The sequence below is a fragment of the Falco biarmicus genome, chromosome 1 (genome assembly GCF_023638135.1).
Source record: "Falco biarmicus isolate bFalBia1 chromosome 1, bFalBia1.pri, whole genome shotgun sequence".
Taxonomy (NCBI): domain Eukaryota; kingdom Metazoa; phylum Chordata; class Aves; order Falconiformes; family Falconidae; genus Falco; species Falco biarmicus.
In genome coordinates, this window is record NC_079288.1 from 7,253,693 (window position 1) to 7,271,105 (window position 17,413).

General features: G+C 52.1%; 2 protein-coding genes across 3 annotated transcripts in view; one reads left to right on the forward strand and one right to left on the reverse strand.

The window, feature by feature from the left end:
• ACSF2 (acyl-CoA synthetase family member 2) overlaps positions 1 to 9,307 on the reverse strand; it is a 37,546-nt gene extending 28,239 nt beyond the window's left edge. The window contains exons 1-4 of one of the 2 annotated variants that reach the window (XM_056323505.1): positions 9,170 to 9,307; positions 3,353 to 3,548; positions 1,818 to 1,946; positions 644 to 697 (exon numbers count right to left, since the gene is read on the reverse strand). In XM_056323505.1, coding sequence (XP_056179480.1) covers positions 644 to 697; positions 1,818 to 1,946; positions 3,353 to 3,548; positions 9,170 to 9,258 — 468 coding nt within the window. In that variant the 5' untranslated portion in view covers positions 9,259 to 9,307. The remainder of the gene's footprint in view (positions 1 to 643; positions 698 to 1,817; positions 1,947 to 3,352; positions 3,549 to 9,169) is intronic. The other variant, XM_056323516.1, reaches the window with a different exon arrangement.
• Positions 9,308 to 12,745: 3,438 nt separating this feature from the next.
• Positions 12,746 to 16,945, forward strand: LRRC59 (leucine rich repeat containing 59). The gene is made up of 7 exons (XM_056334004.1): positions 12,746 to 12,930; positions 13,143 to 13,202; positions 13,718 to 13,876; positions 14,194 to 14,298; positions 14,906 to 14,978; positions 15,446 to 15,619; positions 16,150 to 16,945. Exons 1-7 carry the CDS (start codon positions 12,826 to 12,828, stop codon positions 16,392 to 16,394), a joined length of 921 nt encoding a protein of 306 aa, XP_056189979.1. The 5' UTR covers positions 12,746 to 12,825; the 3' UTR covers positions 16,395 to 16,945.
• The last annotated feature ends 468 nt before the right edge of the window (positions 16,946 to 17,413 follow it).

Here is a 17,413-nt window from a genome sequence, read left to right on the forward strand (position 1 = left end):
GTCCTTTCTGAGCCTTTCTCCTTTCAAGGTTAAAATCCCAGATGGTGATTTTTGCCCCAAGCAGAAGACAGGCAGGATGGCACCGAGCCGGGGAGGGCAGGCACAGGGTGCTCTCCATCCCAGGCAGGCTGGAGCATGAGTGTGGGGAAGCTAGAACCGATCTAAGGCAGATGTTGCCTCCAGAGACTGCAGCCACACTCTGTTATTACATAGTCTCTGCTTTCCTGGCTTCTCAGGTAGTGCCTGGGGCAGATATTTAGTCTTGCCTTGTTTTCCTCATTCCCTAGTAAACAATTGCTGGCAGGTATGGTTGTTATTGGTGTCATATGGGCAGGACTCTGTTGTTAGCAGGGAGAGAGAGGGATGAGGATGCAGAAGTCTCCATCAAACAGACAAGGTGGCAGCCACAGGGGACAGCAACAAATGTGCCCACTTAACTGCAGCTTCACCCCCTTGGTCGCTGCGTGGTGGCGTTCTGTCTACACGGCCACCACCAGCTCTGCTCTCCAGCTCTCCCTGACACGTGCAAACCTTAAGTAGAAGCTCATCCGTGCTGTGTCCCCACCATCCCCTTTAACAGACAGCTGCTCATCTGAGCTCTCACAACAAATCAATTAACATTTCCAGCAAGCGCCATACAAACCTTCCTGAGGACAAACTCCAGCTCAAGGGCCTGGTAGGCTGGATTCACGGATACCTGAAGAGGGAGAGACAAGAAGGTTGATCAGAGTTACCCTTGCCTTGAAACCCCTCTCCCCTAACACATATTCCAACAGAGAAGTTCTCCCAGGGACAAGCCACACTCAAAGCTTTTCCTCCAACTGGCAGAACTGAGAGCTCACCAGCACAGGGATTTCACATTCACCAGAAATCCTGTGTTTGCATGAAAGAAAACAACGAAAAAGAGAAGAGTTTATGAGAGGACACATAATCAAAACAGAGTCTCAGGAACAGAAACCCCAGCTCCTGTCTCACAGGCAGACATTCAGTTCATTAAACCAAAGACTCAAAACTCCAGTGCAAGTCAGGTTTCATGATGGAGAGCCATGAAAGCACCAGCTCTCTCCTACCCAGCTCTCCACAGAAGCAGCATCAGCTGCTGGAGCTGAGTTCACCATCAGGCTCATACTGAGCTGTGCTCATCCACCCTCACACTGTGTCTTAGAGCCTGGGATCAACCACAACAAAGAAAACAGACCAGCAGACAGGGTGCAGTCCTTACCACGGTGCACCGCCTAAATAAGAGGCATTTTGATGAACATGCGGGGTCATACTATCAAATGAAAATTGGCTTTTGAGGATATGCAGCTTGGACTAGACTCTTAAGTGGAGCATTTGCACCAAAGCAATACAGGCCCTATTTAGGAGGGATCTAAATAGCTGGTGACTGTTTAGGACAGCAGCATGCTACATAAAAATGGTCCTATTTATATTTATTAAATGTATATACATTTATATACCTTATATTTTACATATAATTTATATGTTATTTATATACAGTATATAAAATGTATTATATATTTCTAAATGGTCCTATTTATAAAAGTACATCTCCTTCCACCATCAGCCGCTGCAAGCAAGGTCACAGCAGTCCATTTCTTGCTGCTCCTTCCTCTGCAGTCTGCTTCCCTACACAGCAGAGGGCAAAGATGCACGGGGCTGCACAGATGTTGTTTAAATACTCAATTCAGTTAAGCATGGGTAAGAGCATGGAAAAAAGAGACAACAAACTTTACTCCCCAGTACCTTCTGTTGCTTTTTTGCCTGTTTCCTTTCCCAACAGACTGCTAAAAACCCAGACACAGCAAACTCCTTACCAGGATGATTCCTGCCTGGACAGTTGCAAACTGCATGAGAACCCACTCATATTTATTGGGACCCCACATCCCCAGCCGGTCTCCCTTCTTCAGGCCAAGAGCCAGAAGCCCAGCCGACATGCGGTCCACCTGTAAAATACAAGTGCCTGAGGATCACACACAGGATGCAGTGGGGAGTATTTGTCTCCAGGCGCTGCCTTCTGGGCAAAAAGCATCGTCTTTGCAACTGGAATTGGACAGAATGTACCTCTTCTGCACAGCCTGCCTGCTACTGCCGCAGCAGCATCCTCCGAGCCAGTGCGTGGACCAGCCCCTGCTTAGCGGGTTGACTGAAAGCATAAAAATAACAAGTGTGGAACAATACAGCAAAGCAGGGGGGAAACCAAACCAGGAAATTATGTACAAACAGTTGCAAATTCTTGCCCAAAGTCTAGTTAACATCTAGCTCCTCATCAACTCAGCTTAGGGCTCAGCCTTACCCACACGCTGGGCCCATCTGCACTGCTGGATCTGCCTCTGTCCCAGCACATCGCTTGCTTCTAACAAGGCTCGGGTGAAGAAAACTGTATCGAGTGATTTTTGGCCAGTTTGGGGTTCCTATCCTCATTAAATTGAATTCAACCACTCTATTAACATGACTACTTTATTTTGCAAGATGGTAAGTAAGCATGCATCTGGTGTGCAGATGGATGTGTAAATATTCTGAGGTGTCCAGGAAAGTTGTTATAGGGTTTTTTTTATGTTCTCACATGAATTTATGAAATCTACCTTGTAGGAGATATAGCTGGAATTTTTATTGAGGAATTTAGTTCTGAATTACAGCCTACTTTTTAAAATTACGGTGAACACAGCTAATCTCGTTTATCTGAATGGATGTAACCAAAATGCTAGTAAATCTGAAAAAAAAACCCCAAACAATTCTTCCTATCCAAGACCATATCATACATTTCACAGAAACTTTCCAGGTAGTTAGCCTTGAAATATTGCCCTGCCATTCAGAAGACACATAAACATGTATTTGTATGCAATACACATGCATACACATGCATAGATACACCCACACGCATTTTTGGAATTGTTATTAGGACCTGCTCCTTGACTTTGCTCACTTGCCTTTGTGCTTGGACTAGAAACCTCCACGTGCTCACAACCTCTGACAGTCAGACCGAGTGATTAATACAAGAGCTGCGGGCTGCTCCAGTGGAGAAAAACACTGTGGCTCAGCCCACAACACATCAGATAAGGGTAATAATTTTTAATTATGAAAGTTCATTCTGGGATATTCAGCAAGCATTTTACACGGGCTGCCTTCCCCCTTTGATCTCGAGACCCTCAGGAGGATGGAGGCAGTGCACGCCCAGCGGTGTGTGCTGGGGAGGTGCACTTGCCCCCTGCCCAGGGCCAGGATGAGGACCCATATATAACATGCCTTGCTCCTGAGCTGAGCAATGAAACCATTTCTCATTTCTCCATCACGCCTGCTGCTGCCCTCGTCCACCCGCCCGAACCCCCTGACGGATGAGCCAGGCACTCACCTCCTCCTTGAACTGAGCAAACGTCTTCCGAACTCCATCTCGGCAGAAGACCAAGGCGTCGCGATCAGGAAAGCGCTCAACGGTCTCATCCAGGCACTGGCCCACGGTTTTGGTGAGAAGGGGGATGTCTGTGGTCCCCTGGATATAGCTGTTGGTCACCCTGTGGGAGGCAGAGGGCCTCCCTGTGTGCAGGGCACTGTGAGGGGGAAAAAAAAAAAAAGGTATTTTTTATTATAACCCATCAATACAATTCTCCCCATCTGGAAGGATTATCAACCTGCGGACAGTACCAGGAGTACCCGATGCACATCCCTGCCCCAGTGAGAACCACAGGCAGCTGCTTCAGTGGGTCAAGACGAGGAAGACCTTCCTCCAAAAGGACCTGTGTGCAGCAGCCCAGGGGCACTGGGCAGGTGGGTGGCCTCAGCCATCCCACTGCACCCACCCAGACCTGCCCACACCAGTGGGCAGCACAGGCAGAGCCCACATCCCTCCACTGAAAACCAGGGTCCTGCCAACTGATGGGGAAGGAGCCTGCAACAGCCCTGCGGGCCGGGCACAGCCTGGTCCTACAATCATTCACCTGGGGTGAAAACTACCTGGATATTTTGGGATGTATGGATAGAGTATGGGCTCTGCAGTTTACTGAGAGATGGCAACTGGGTTTGGCCTTACTGCGACATTAAAAAGTACAAATAACTTGGAAGGAACACAATCCAATCTGTAGTGCAATTCCTCCAACTGGCTTCTCTCTGCTGGAAAGAGCAGATGACTGAGAAAAAGGAAGTTCAAATTAGTCAGAGATCGGTCTCCAAACACGGTCTGTGGAGAAAAGCCTAATTCTGCAGAACAGAAACTGTTTAGAAGAGTTCAAAGAAGCTGAGCTGTAACCAAGAGGCATTTCAGAGCAATGATGTGTGCATGCAATGGTGAGCGGGCTGCACCCGCTTTGCTGTTTCTGCCAGCTAGACTGCAACGAGCTTACAGCATCGGTAAAGTGAGGGGCTACCAGTGAGAGGAGGGGGAAGAAGTGCGGAGGCAATAAGAGAGCAGACTCACAGGGTGGGGGAGCCTACACCCATTGCAAACGTGGGAGAGGAGGGGAGGGAGGTGTTTTGGCAGAGCAGCACCCGGGCAGGAATGGCACAACAGGGTCCTCGAGAGGAGCACAGAGACATTGTGCCAGAGGCCAAGCTGGAGATGAAACATTGTTAGGAGGGGCAGCAATGAGAGGATGTGGGCAAGGCAGTAGAGAAAATAATTTTTAAATCATTAAGGCTTTCACTGAGGTCTGATCATCAGTGGAAAAGCAGTGACCTCCCCTTAAAACACAGCTCCTGACCATCCGAGCGCTGCAGTTCTTGCCCTGATTTCTCTCTCCACCTCCTCCGAGCCTCACCCTGCCCCAGCAGCCATGCCCTGCCATGCTGTCCTCCTCCCCGGGCATCCCCCGCTTTCTCTGTGCCTCCTCTTCTTCCCTGCCTCCCTCCATGCTCTTAGCTCTCCATTCCCACCTTAGGAGATGACCAGAAAGGCCAGGGTTAAGTGACACTTGTGGGGTGCAGAGCTCAGAGGCAATGCCCTGGGTTTGCAGGTTCAGTGTATAATGGAGGGATTCCTGCCCTAGAGAGGAAAACTAGACCAGCCCAAACTCAATTTCCCCCCATTTGTTACAGGATCAATATTCTGCAAAGATTCGGTGCTATTTACCATGACAGATTTGTTTTCCTGCCCATGAGAAACAAAACCCAGCATGAAATTACTTCCTCTGCAGGGCAGAGTTCAGTCTCAAGAGAAGCACAGAAGAAGATTTTCCCTCCTGGGAGGAGTTCTGCTCCGACAGCTGAGCAAATGACCTGACCCTCTTTCCCCGATGGCTTCTTGGCAGATGGAGCGTTGTGCAACTCCGGCTGATGCTGTGCGGCCATCCTCCTTGCAGAGCTCTTGGGCAACTCACATCAAGGCTGTAGGGCTGCTGGAGGAGGACTTGGCAGGGGTAAATGCTAAACCAAACTATCTTTTATCGTTTGAAAGCTCCTGGGCAAGGCACATAGATAAACTGGGAGATGAGAGATAGCACTGCGGAACAAAAGCCTTTGTAAATAGAGGTTATGTAAAATAAAGGTTGAAAAAAACTCTCTCTAACCTAAGGGAAGGATGAATGCTCTTGGGAAAGTGGTAAAAGCCACTGCAGCCACGGCCACTTGCTGTTTGAAACGGCAACTGGAGAAGCCACCGTCCCATCGCCGTAGGGTGATCTCAGACAAGCAGCTCCAGCCGCTCACACAGGCTGGTGAAGAAACCGCAGGCTGTTCGTGAAAACGCTTAATGGAGACAACCACACTTGCATCTCCCTAAAGCCAAGTCACCTCCCGTTTCAGCCGAGCCTGTCCCTAAACACGGATTTTCTGTTCCAGCTAAGGCACGGTCCAGCTCCCTGCTGGCTCCCGCAGCCTGGGAAGGGCTGGAGCAGCCAGAGAGCAGCTGCAGACCCAGTTGTGCAAGAGCACTTTCTCTGAGCACCACCTCAGGGCTTACTGGGAGCCCAGCAGGCTCGGCACTGGGCTGCAGTGGGAGCAAGTAAACACACAAGCATTTCATGGAATACATCAGTTCCTCTGGGGATATCACATAAGGAACTAATGGGCCAAAAATTGGGTCCAACACGTTCTTCTACCACGACTGAAAACGCAAAAGAACAAAACCTCATCACAAAGAGAGGCAAAGAGCCAAAGGGTTTTGCTGACCTCGAAGGAGCTGGACTTCCACACTAAATGCAAGGTGCAAAGCCAGAGCCTAAGCCAGTTCCACCTCCAGCCTTCATGGCTACGGCTTCCTCCCTGCCTCCACACAGGGGGATGAAAGAGCATCACAGAGCAGTACAACATGTCTATACAAAGCCCTTCACTCCAAAACATTGTGCAAATACAGTCAAAGGTCCCAAGCACTCACATCTTCAAATGAAAGCATCAGCAGCTCTGTAATTAGAGCCTAAGATATCTTATGCTCATAACCCAGAGTCGCTAACTCCTCTCAAAGCGCTTGCTCACGTGGTTTCTTTGAATATGTTGAGGAAAGCAAAATCACAGCTGTCATCTAGTTTCAGCTCCCAGAATACTGGTCCGATGTTTGCGTGTGCTTCAGCATTTCTGTATCACTAATCTCCTGGCCATGGCAGAAGTGAAAGATGTGACATAAAACAGAGCAGGCTGCTGGAAGCACTGGGAATCAGGAATGGAAGGAATGGGGCAGATACAAGATACATTTGTTATCAGTAGCATCATGCTGGAAATAATGTAGGGTTGGTCTCCCTCCTGCCTATAGCCAACAGCATGTGTACCTATCTGATCTGAAAGAATGTATCAAAAAACCTCTACAAAGAAAGGGTCCAAACAATTTAGAAATAATCTCTTGGTTCAGAAAAGAAGTAATTCCCCCTCCATCTCTTCCTATGAAGCATCTGGTACTGCCAGAGCTAAACCAAGACCAATGGTCTGACGGTCTGGTATTACTGCAGCTCTCATTTCCCTGTGTGAGCTGGAGGAGAGCAAATAAAACTCTGCTTCCTCCTGGGTCCCAACATAAACAGTGAAACACTACTCTCGGAGAGCACGTGCCTTCTGTTGGCAATACATTCCAGCAGCAAGACAGCCTGCAGTGCCTGCAGATGAGCCAGGCTCATCGCCAGGCTGCTCCTGCAAACTCCTTAACCCTGGAGTTCAGCAGTGCAACGGAATAGAGAAACATCAGAGACCCAGGGAAAAGGCATCGCCTTCCCATCCCGGGTGAAAGGCAGGCAAGGAGCCGAGCCCTGGCAGCCCCAGCAAGCACTCCTGCCGGACGGTGGCCAGCAGAAACAATCAGACTGAAACAAGCACTCTGGACTAATCCTAGGAGCTCTTTGTGTTTATTGCTGAATAGCCCCAGCTAACATTTTATAGCTGTTGATAGAAGACAACCAGCTTCATTTTTCACCTTTAACTCTTCACCAGTCTCTACGGAAATTATCAGAAGGGAAAAGAGACGAATGCAAGATCAGCATAACCTGTCCTCCATGACGAGCACGCAAGCAAGCTCCTGCTTTGCTGCTGCAAAGGACATTGAGCTGAGCTGTGGTGCCATCTCCTCTGCACACAGGGGAACAGCCCTGCCCTCCCAGGGCTTGGGAACCATCCTGGCTGCACTTCACACCCGGAGAGGCTCACTAGCTCCTTTATCCATGGGCATCTACCAGGAGCTTCACCCCCAAAGTGAGAGGTTTTGGGTCTTTTATATACCACAACTACAATAAAAAGGTGGTGAGAGTTAACCCTGCCCTTACCTCTTCTTTACTCTTTAAAAGAACCCTGCTGACTAACGAGTTAACCAGGTTCTCGTTGCTTTTGTTTGTTTTAGGTCAAGAAAGGATCAAGTCCCCACAGCTTCCAGCTTGCTGCTGCAGCAGACTTTTTGGTTACATTTCCCACCGCACCTCCCTCCCCTCCACACTTTTTCTGCCAGAAGGATAAATATTGTTTAACACAAGGAGCAGAATTTAATAAACTTATTTAAAACATTACTAGAAAGAGTTTACTCCTCTCAATACATGGTCTTTTTCTCAAAGCGCTTTGTCTCCCTGCCCCTCAGTTTAACTCCTGGGCTGGAGTCCAAGTTGCAGCAAACTCTCTGCCATGCGTCCCTCCTGATCCCGATTCCTAAGTAGAGATTGCAAAATGGCAGTCTTGGCCCCAGCCACACACGGGCTTCAGCCACCCCGCTCCTGATCTCAGCCCAGCCAAAAAGAAACAGCTAGACACCGAGTGTGGAAAAGCAAATGCTGCTCCCCACAGTTCCTGGGGACTCACTACCTAAGAAGTCATGCCTCCCAGTGAGCGTTAGGCTCCCAGTATCGGCTAATCCTCCAAAGCCCTTCCCAATGCCAGTTGATTTGCTATTGCTGTTCTTTGCCACAAACTTGCTCCAAGAGGAAGCGCTGAAAAAAAGCGAGGCAAAGACCTGGCTGGACCCCCCCCAGAACTCCTCGGTGCCCTGGACCTGCAGGCACCCCAGTGCCCCCCCACCACTCAGAGGTCCGCACGGCCGCAGGGGGACAGGGACACTGCCCAACAAAGCCCATGAGTCAGAGCACTGAAGGAGGATGGAGAAGCTGTTTGATACATTTTTGTTACTGCTATCAGGATGCAGCTGCTGTACAAATAAAGTTCAGCCCCGGACACAGGCTCACATCCCTCTGCATGCTCCATGGGGCTTGTCACTGCCCCAGGTCCCCTCCCAGGCCAGGGGGGCAGAGCCAGGGGATAAAGCCTGGCTTTGGCCACTTTGGAAAGGGTTTACGGAAGCCAAGGGACCACGATGCACACTGAGAGTGGCACCTCCAGCTGAACCTGCCCTCCCGGCGTGTGGCCACCCACCTGGCCAGACACCCACATCACTCTGTCGCTGCCCTATAGCTCCTGTCCTCCACCACACATGGCCCCTAGAGCCCCCATCCCTGTTTCTACAGCCTCCATACCCTACAGCCCCCTCATCTTCTGCTTCCACAGTCCTCCATCCCCTATAAGCTCCCCACCACCTCCCACCCACAGCCCCATCCCCTATAGCCCCCATCCTCTGCCCCCACAGCCCTCTATCCCCTGTAGACCCCATCCCCAGTCCCCACAGCCCTCTATCCCCTAAAGCCCCTATCCCCAGTCCCCACAGCCCCTCTAGCCCTTCTACCACCCATCCCCAGTCCCCACAGCCCCCTGTCCCCTATAGCCCCCTGACCCCTACAGCCGCCCATCCCTCCATCCCCACACAGCCCCCCCCGGGTCCTACCTGCGCGGCGGAGCCCCTCGCCGCCCCCCCAGCCGGCGCAGGAGGGGCAGCCCGCGGTGGGCCAGCGCTGCCAGCCGCACCGTGGCCATCCCTGCGGCCGCGGCGAGCACCGGGCGCCCGGCCCGGCCCGCCGGTCGATGGGCGGGGGCGGTGCCACGGGGCCCGCCCCGGCCCGCCCCGGGGGGCTGCGGTTCCCCTCGGCCCCGGCGCCGGGGGAGGTGCCCGGAGGGAGGGGCGGCGGGGGCTGAGCGGGGACCCCCCGGCTGGCAGCACCCAGCGGGTGCTCAGCTCGGGGCTCATATCCCTCCGCACGCTGCCTGGGGGTCGTCGCTGCCCCCGGTCCCCTCCCAGGCCGGAGGGGGGTGGGGGGTGTGCGGTGCAGAGCCAGGGGATGGAGCCTGGCTTCTGCCGCTTTGCAGGGGGTTTTGGGGGGCCAAGGGACCGCGATAACACTGAGAGTGGTACCTCCGGCTGCACCTGCCCGCTCCCTTCCCGAGCCCCTGCACCCCCACATCTCCCCCCTCCATCATCTCGTTTTTCCAGACTGCTCCATCCGCCTGATCCCAAGCGGCACAACGCCCCGACGCAGCCCCACGCCCTGGCTGAGAGGAGCTTTGGTACAAGGCAACCACCACCACTCGCCCCACTTCCCTCCACCGGCATCGCTGGGTGCCCAAGCCCCGTGAGTCACCAATGCATTTCCAGCCCTACCCATTCAACCAGTTATCAGTTACTGCCTCGCCAACAGCTCCGGGCACTCCCTGCCTGCTGTACCCTGCTGCTCCCGAGGAATTGCAGAGCTACTCCAGAGCCCTGAGATGCCCTCACCAAAGGGCGAAGGCATGGGCAGGTGCCCAGGCGAGGAGCGCTGCGGTGCTGAGCCCTGCTGAGCGCTCGGCCACGGGAGCAGCACTGCTCCGCTGCAGCTGATGCTGTGGAGGTGACACATGCACCACTCCCCACATAAAATGACTGATGGCTTTTCTGGGTATCGCCTGCAGCGATGGCTAAAAGCTCATTAATCCTTGGGAAAAAAGGCTGGGGTATAAATTTGAGCCTGGAAAATGGTCTGTGCCTTTGAAATACCATATAGGCAGTAAGATACAGTGCTATCAGTGCTGGCCTGAGACATGGCCAGTTTCTGGCTCAGCCGTGGACCTGCTGGGTGATGTCTGGGAGGCATTTTGCAGCTCTGCCCAGGAGGAAACTGGAGTTGAGTGTGTCTGGACACTGTGTCAGCACCACGACAAGCGCAAGGGCATCGATATCGGCCTCAGAACGGTGAATCTCAGGCAGCAAAGCCATAAACGTGCTCGTAACACGGCTGCATAGTGAAGCACTGACTGCAACCAGACCTCCAGCGATAGCTACCTGATTTTAGAAGCAGCAAGGATTTTCCCCAACGTGCATCTTGTTCACAATGAGTTTCTTTGGTGGCAGTGGTGACAGTATTTTCTTTGGTAGGCAAAGGGGCATTTTAGTCTTTGAAATATGAAAAACTGGCGGTGGCCAAAGAGGGGACACCGAGTGAGGCAGACCAAAGATCTTCAGAGGGTCTGGGGATGGTCTCCAGCCCCTGGCTGGCGTGGCCAGCTCACGCCCCCAGGGTCACAGCAAGGATCCTTAGGTCAGTATTCGATTGCCAGTATTCATCCTGCTTCCCTCGGCGGTTCCTCCTCCCTTCTCCTTGCTGGTGGTCTGGCAGCCTTCCTCTAGCAGACTGCGCAAATGTGCCCCGTGGTATGGTTTGTCTGTCTCGTGGAGGTTTGAAGTCTTTTTGGACGTGCACAGGTACCTCTATTTACATGTCAGTCCCACTAAAATGTGTAGCTAGGTGAGTTTATGCATTTCCACAGACGATGTAAAGCTGTGTGACATTTGTGGCCAGAATTTATCCTTTCACCAATTCAGCACGGCACAGAGCAATTATCTTTGTACTGCAGGAGCTTGGTGTTGTGTAACCACAGAGAAAAATCCCCAGTGCCTGGGATCCAAACCCCCTCACCTTTAATAAACAAAAATAAAACAGTTTTTCAGTTTGATCTTCCCACATTCCAGTCATTATCCTACAGGGTGAATCCCGGTTAGGTATTAAACCAAGAATCATGCAGAAGTTAATGTGAGCTTCACACTTGGGTACATTTGTTCGAGATTGTCAAAGCAAAGGCAGCCTCAACCGTAACACTTCAGACGCCATCAAGTAAAGCATAATTTCTTTCTAATGAAAATTTTAAAATCTGCCTTTGAGTTAACCACAAATAAGCAGTTTTGTGACTGATCTACACCTTCGTTTCCTTCTCGTGTAAACCAGAAAGAACAGATTTCAGTCTCCGCAGAACTGCAGGGACAAAGGCCTTTTCCAGAGGTGCAGGGGATCTTACTTGGGTCCCCCCCAAACCCCTCTGGGTTTTGCCCTTGGCAGCAGGACAGTGCCTGGCGCCTCCCAGCTGGGGAAGGGGACTGGGACCAGCTCCCTGTGCCAGTCCCCTGCTGCCTCGGGGTGACACAGGGCTCGGGCAACCTTGGCACGTGTGCTGGGAGATCCAGCAAGGAGCGGCTTCCCCACACCTCCTGGGAACAGGGTGTTTTCCTGGCCCTTCCTTGGCCTCCGAATGTTGTGGTGACACGGTGACATTCTGAGGGACGGGCCCGATTCTTACATAAGCAGACCTTGCTTTTCCCAAGGGAGGGCTCTCTGATTTCAGCTCACCTTCTGAGGAGCAATAACCTGCCCCGAGAAACTTCCGTCACCTCCTGGAGGACAGCGCATCACCCTCAGACAGATTTTGTCCTTTCTATGGAGTGAACCCCTGCCAGCGGGTTTGGGGGCCCGCTGTTCACCCCCCCTGCACCCTTGGCTACCGCTGTGCTGGGCGAAGGCAGGTTTCAGGGTGTCCGGAGTTCTACCCACAACCTAAGAACCAGGGGCAGGTGTCCTGCAGGAGCCGGAGCATCCTTTCAAGGTGCTGCACCCCACGGTTTGCACAAGGGCTCGGGGAATTGAAGGTGACTCCTCACCCTCACCCCGTTACTGGGAAATACTGGTGTGGCTGCGCCCCGGGCTCCTTCTGTGGAGCGCTGGATGGAGCCGGGGGCGCACCCAGAACCCCAGCGGGGCCAGCGAGGCTGTCTGCGGGGGGATGTCGCGATGCGACAGCCCGACAGCGCAGCGCGGGGGCCGGGGCAGCGGCGGCCGCAGCGGTAGGGCCGGGTAGGGGCAGCCGGGGCGGGCCGGCCCCGCACGGCCGGTTGTTCGCGGCGCGGGAGGCAAACGGCCCACACCCGCCGCGGGGGCCCTTCCCTGGGCGGGGGGGCGCCTTCCGTCCGCGGGGGGGTCCCTTCCCTCGGCACGGGGAGGGTGTCCTTCCCTCGGGGGGGTCCCTTCTGTCAGCGGGGGGGTCCCTTCCCTCGGCAGGGGGAGGGTGGCCTTCCCTCGGCGGGGGGTCCCTCCCTCGGCAGGGGGAGGGGGGGTCCCTTTCCTCGGCGGGGCCGTTTCCCGTGGGAAGACGGCCGGGGGTCTCGGGGCGCTCCGGGCCGCCAGGGGGCGTGCTGGGGCGGGCGGCTGGCGGGGCCCGGTGCGGACGTGGCCGCGGAAGTGTGTGGCGGGGCCGGGCCGCCCGCAGCGTCTGACGGCCGGGCGGGGGGCACCCGGCGCCATGTCGCGGGGCGGCGGGAAGGGGCCGAGCCTGAAGGACAAGCTGGATGGCAACGAGCTGGATCTCAGCCTCTGCGACCTCAACGAGGTCCCGGTCCGGGAGCTGGTGAGCGCCCGCCGGGGCCGGGGCCGCCAGACGCGTGGGAGGAGGGGGCTGCGGCCTGGCCTGCGGGTGCTTGTGGCGTCCCGGCCGGGGAAAGGCCAGAACCGGTGGAGGTGGCCAGGGGGACGCCGGAGAAGCCGCAGGGGCTGAAGCAGCACCGGCAGCAGGGCAGGGCTGCACCCCGGGGCTCACCCCGCGCTTTGTTTCTCTTCCAGGCCGCTCTTCCAAAAGCCACTATATTGGATTTATCCTGCAACAACCTCATTTCCCTGCCGGTAAGGTACCAGAGAGCCTTTGTGGGGACGGGTCTGCTGGAAAGTGTTCAGAAAAGATAACTAGTGCCTCAGTAAAGCCTCCCCGGGAGGTTTGGGGCTGGCGCTCCCCTCACCCTGAGGTGGCGGAATGGCTCGGCCCCAGGGCCAGGCCCGCACTGGGGTGGGTTTGGCAGAGGCGGGAGAGAGGAGGCCTCTGTGCTGGGTGGAGGTTGTAGTTTCAGCTGCCAGAGGGTCCCCGCGCTAACACAGACCTGTCCCCAGCAGTGGAGACTTGGATTTGTTCCCTTGTACAGCCCTACATCACCCTGGCAGTCAGTCTGGGTTATCTGGCCCACTGTTCTCCATCTTCCGAGGCAGAGGAGGGGAGTGATTTACTTCTATCACAATTCCGTAGTAAATTAAGGATTTGTGGCTTATGTGACGTGCAGGCACTCTCCACATCCTCCCTAATGAGGTTTCCCCATCAAGGTGCTGACAAGCTTTTTTTCTGGGTTTTGTTTGTGTTCGGTTTTTAGTCAGACTTCTGCAGTTTGATGCATCTGGTGAAACTGGATTTGAGCAAGAATCGGCTTCAACAGCTGCCCTTGGACTTTGGCCGCCTGGTCAATCTGCAGCACCTGGACCTTCTGAACAACCGTTTAGTCACCCTGCCAGTCAGCTTTGCACAGCTCAAGGTAAAACACTGTGCTGGGCGGTTATGTAAAGCTTTGGCATGCAGTCCAGGGTCTTGTGATCCTTCTCAAGTTGATTTCTCTGGTAAAGCATCCATCCTGCTGACTACCCGTTCCAAAATTCAGCTGGCTCTGCACCGCAGCTCAGTGGAAATTATCTTGCTTCTATTGAAGATGTCTCTGCTTAAGCTCTCCTTGTCTTCTGTACCTGTTTCATTCGTGTGAAAACTAAGTAGTTCTTTGCTTCTGCTTTGGATCTCTCAAGTAATTGCAAGACTACAGTGCTCTTACAGCCTTCCCTTTATCATTTCCTTCTGCAGAACCTGAAGTGGCTGGATCTGAAGGACAATCCTCTGGATCCTGTCCTGGCTAAAGTAGCAGGAGACTGTCTGGATGAGAAGCAGTGTAAACAGGCTGCTGTCAAGGTAAGGAATCTGCTTTTATTCTTTTTTTCCTTACTTGGCTTTGGTGGTGGTGGTTCTTCATGTTTTAGCTTAGTGAGCTGGGCAGCTGCTGCAGCAGTTTGAAGTTTTGTTTAGCCAGTGAGGTGCAGATTCACTGCACTGACTTCACTGCTTCTCTGCCCATAGAGAGCAAACACTGAGCTGAGTAGGATTCTTGTCCATTAGTGGAGTTAAGAGAGGACTAAATGCTGGTTGCCAAGAAAGTGGAGGCATAATCGGACAAAATAATCCATGTCCAGACTTCTAGTCCAGAGCACAAAAATCTCTGAAGAATTTCTGGCAAATTGTAGGCTTTACGTAAATAGAAGTGTTCTGTGATCCTCTGTATCGGCTAGCACCAGTTTCCCACATTTGTTTTTTAATGAAAAGATCTGTTTCTTAACCACAAAGATACATGTGGGAAGGTGTGAGCTCTCCTCCTCTTGGGAGCCATACCTGTAGGGATAAGTCAGGGGTGGTGGTTGGCCCCAGCTGACTGTCCTCAGCTACACTCCAGCTGTTCTGTATTGAACTGACTGTGCAACGAGCCTTCTGCAGAGACCTCAGGTTGTTTTCTTGGACCTTGAAGGTACTGCAGCACATGAAAGCAATCCAGTCGGAGCAGGATCGCCAGCGGCAACGGAAGCTCCAAGCAGAGCGAGGTAAGCACCAGGAGCCCTGCCATGCTGTCTGCTGAGGACTGTTCTCAGTCTCTCTTAGGTGCCCAAATGGACTGACTGCCATCTAACAAACTGCTAAAAGTACATGCAACTATGAAAATCCTGAGGACTTAGGGAACAGTGGGATAGAAGGGCTGGAGGGAGAAGGATAGCAGGGGATAACTATGAGATTTCTTGCCTGAATGATAGTTAGCTCTCTAGATGGAATGCACTGTAGATTACCTATTAAAAATACAAAAGAACAACAAAGGATTTATTTTAAGGGAAGCCTAATTCTGAGGGAGCAAAATGCAAGGTATGTCATGTAAAAAAACCACCCAAAGATAAAAGAAGAGAATAGTTACTTGATTGGTTTCCTCTTCCTGATTGGGAACAGATAAACAGGTAGTAAGGAAGAAGGCAGTCACAACCCTTTACATAAAAGGAAAAAAATTCCTATTAATCCCCAGAAATGGAGAAGAAGCGTGAAGCAGAACAACGAGCAAAGGAGGCTCAAGAGAGGGAGCTGAGGAAGCGAGAGAAGGCAGAAGAAAAGGAACGCAGAAGACGGGAGTATGATGCTCAGAAAGCTGCAAAACAGGAGATGGAAAAGAAAACTAAAAAAGAAACTGTGCAGATCCGAAGTAAGTGGTAGCCATTTTGGGTGGGATTGCATCAGATTTCATCACATTGCGATGCTGCCAGATTTGCTTTCATGCAGCCTAGGTACCGGGAAGTGGTGGAAGTGGAGCAGGGGGAACCTGTATGACTTCTAGTAAGCGCTACTGGTGTTCCCTTTTCCCCTTAATTTGTGTTCCTGGTGAGCTGCTGAGCTACAAGAAAGTTCAGCTGTTCCTAAGGAGAACTTACCTCCACTCATTTCTTTTTAAGTGTACTGACCTGTATGTGCAAAAGCAGGTCTTGTGTTCCACAAAGGTGCTTTACACCCTCTTCAGTGCTGACCATGAAACTAAATTTCAAACTTTTCATCCTAAACAGTTAGATCCTGCACATCTACTTACTGAACAGTTAAGTGATGAAAATTCATGACAAACGACAGCTGCAGCACAGGCTGAAGTATCTCACCCGAACAGCTTGTTTCTGAATGTAGACTATTAAAAAGATACTTGATGTATTCCTCACGTTCTCTGTCTTGTAAACGCCCTCATTACAGAGCCCGCCTCCAGTTCTCGTCCTGCTCAGCCACCCCGGCACAAGCACTCCTGGTCGCGGTCGGTGCTGAGAGTCCTGCTCTTCGTGCTGTTCTGCATCCTCTGTACTTTGGCCGCCTGCAAGCTGACAGAGCTGCAACGTCAACCCCTGTGCATCAGCGTGAACACTCTCTATGAGGATGTGGTAGCCGCTCTTCAAAACCATAAAACCCTGCAAAATATGCTACAACAGAACTCGCAGCAGTGATTGTCCTGGACAGGCACTTGCTTCGTCAGCATCTCCTTCCACCATCTACGCAGCCAGAATTCCTATGGAATTGTGTTCTGATGAAACTGCTTTTAATCAGTCAGCATTGGTTTGCTGCTCCACTCCACCCAGAGCAGAGTTATTGTTCAGATCATCTTTGCCATGCATGTTTCGCAGTTGGCCTGTAACTCCCATTATTTGCCCACATTAACCTAAACTTGCTAATACTTCTTACCTCCACGGGATGTTTACCTAGATGGTGAGACACAGAAAGCTGCCGATCTGTATGAGTGGAAAAAAACAGCCCTTGCGTTATCTGGGTGGCTATAGCTCTATCCTGGAGGTAGGAGGGTTTTAATACATATCCATTCCTTGCTCTCATTTCTATTCCTGCTAAAATTGGTGATACAGCTGTACGGGAGTAATATATTAAGGCCTACTCCAGGACCAATTACAAGTGTGTAGGATGGCTGTGCATCTGTATGTTGGAGTGCAGAAGCTGATTTACTATTGAAAGGAGCTGAATTTTCAATACAACAGTTTTCGCAGCAGTTTGTCTGAACTGGATGTTTATGTTGCTAATGCAGTTTTCTTTACTCGGGTATTTTAGAAACTGTCAAAAAATATTTCAAGAGTAAGTAAGTGTAGTTAGAAATCAGTATTTTAACCAGCTAGTGCTGACAAAGCAGCTGCAGCCGCGGCAGGCAGCACTGGGTGGCACTGTGGCAGCACCACAGGAGCAGACAGGCCAGGGTTTTGCTGGGGGAAGGCTGGGGGGTTTGGTGGTTTGCACCTAAAGAAAACTCACCTGCACAAAGGCCTACAAATGAATTTATAGTTCAGAGAAATCCCGAGGTCTTTCATATCCTTAAGAGCTTTGTGAGCACTAAAATGAAGTGTACGCATAATGTTAAGCGGAGGTTTCAGAGAATATCCATGTGACAGACTCCACTGAGACATCCTACATTAGTTACCAGAATTGCTGCCTCCCATCTAATACCTGGGATTGTTGCTGCTAA

Excerpts from the sequence above, each read along its gene's own strand:
- LRRC59 (XM_056334004.1), top strand. The coding sequence starts at position 12,826 with ATGTCGCGGGGCGGCGGGAAGGGGCCGAGCCTGAAGGACAAGCTGGAT. Across the intron at positions 14,299-14,905 it reads GTAAACAGGCTGCTGTCAAG|GTACTGCAGCACATGAAAGC; the intron begins GTAAGGAATCTG and ends TGGACCTTGAAG. Across the intron at positions 15,620-16,149 it reads AGAAACTGTGCAGATCCGAA|AGCCCGCCTCCAGTTCTCGT; the intron begins GTAAGTGGTAGC and ends CCCTCATTACAG.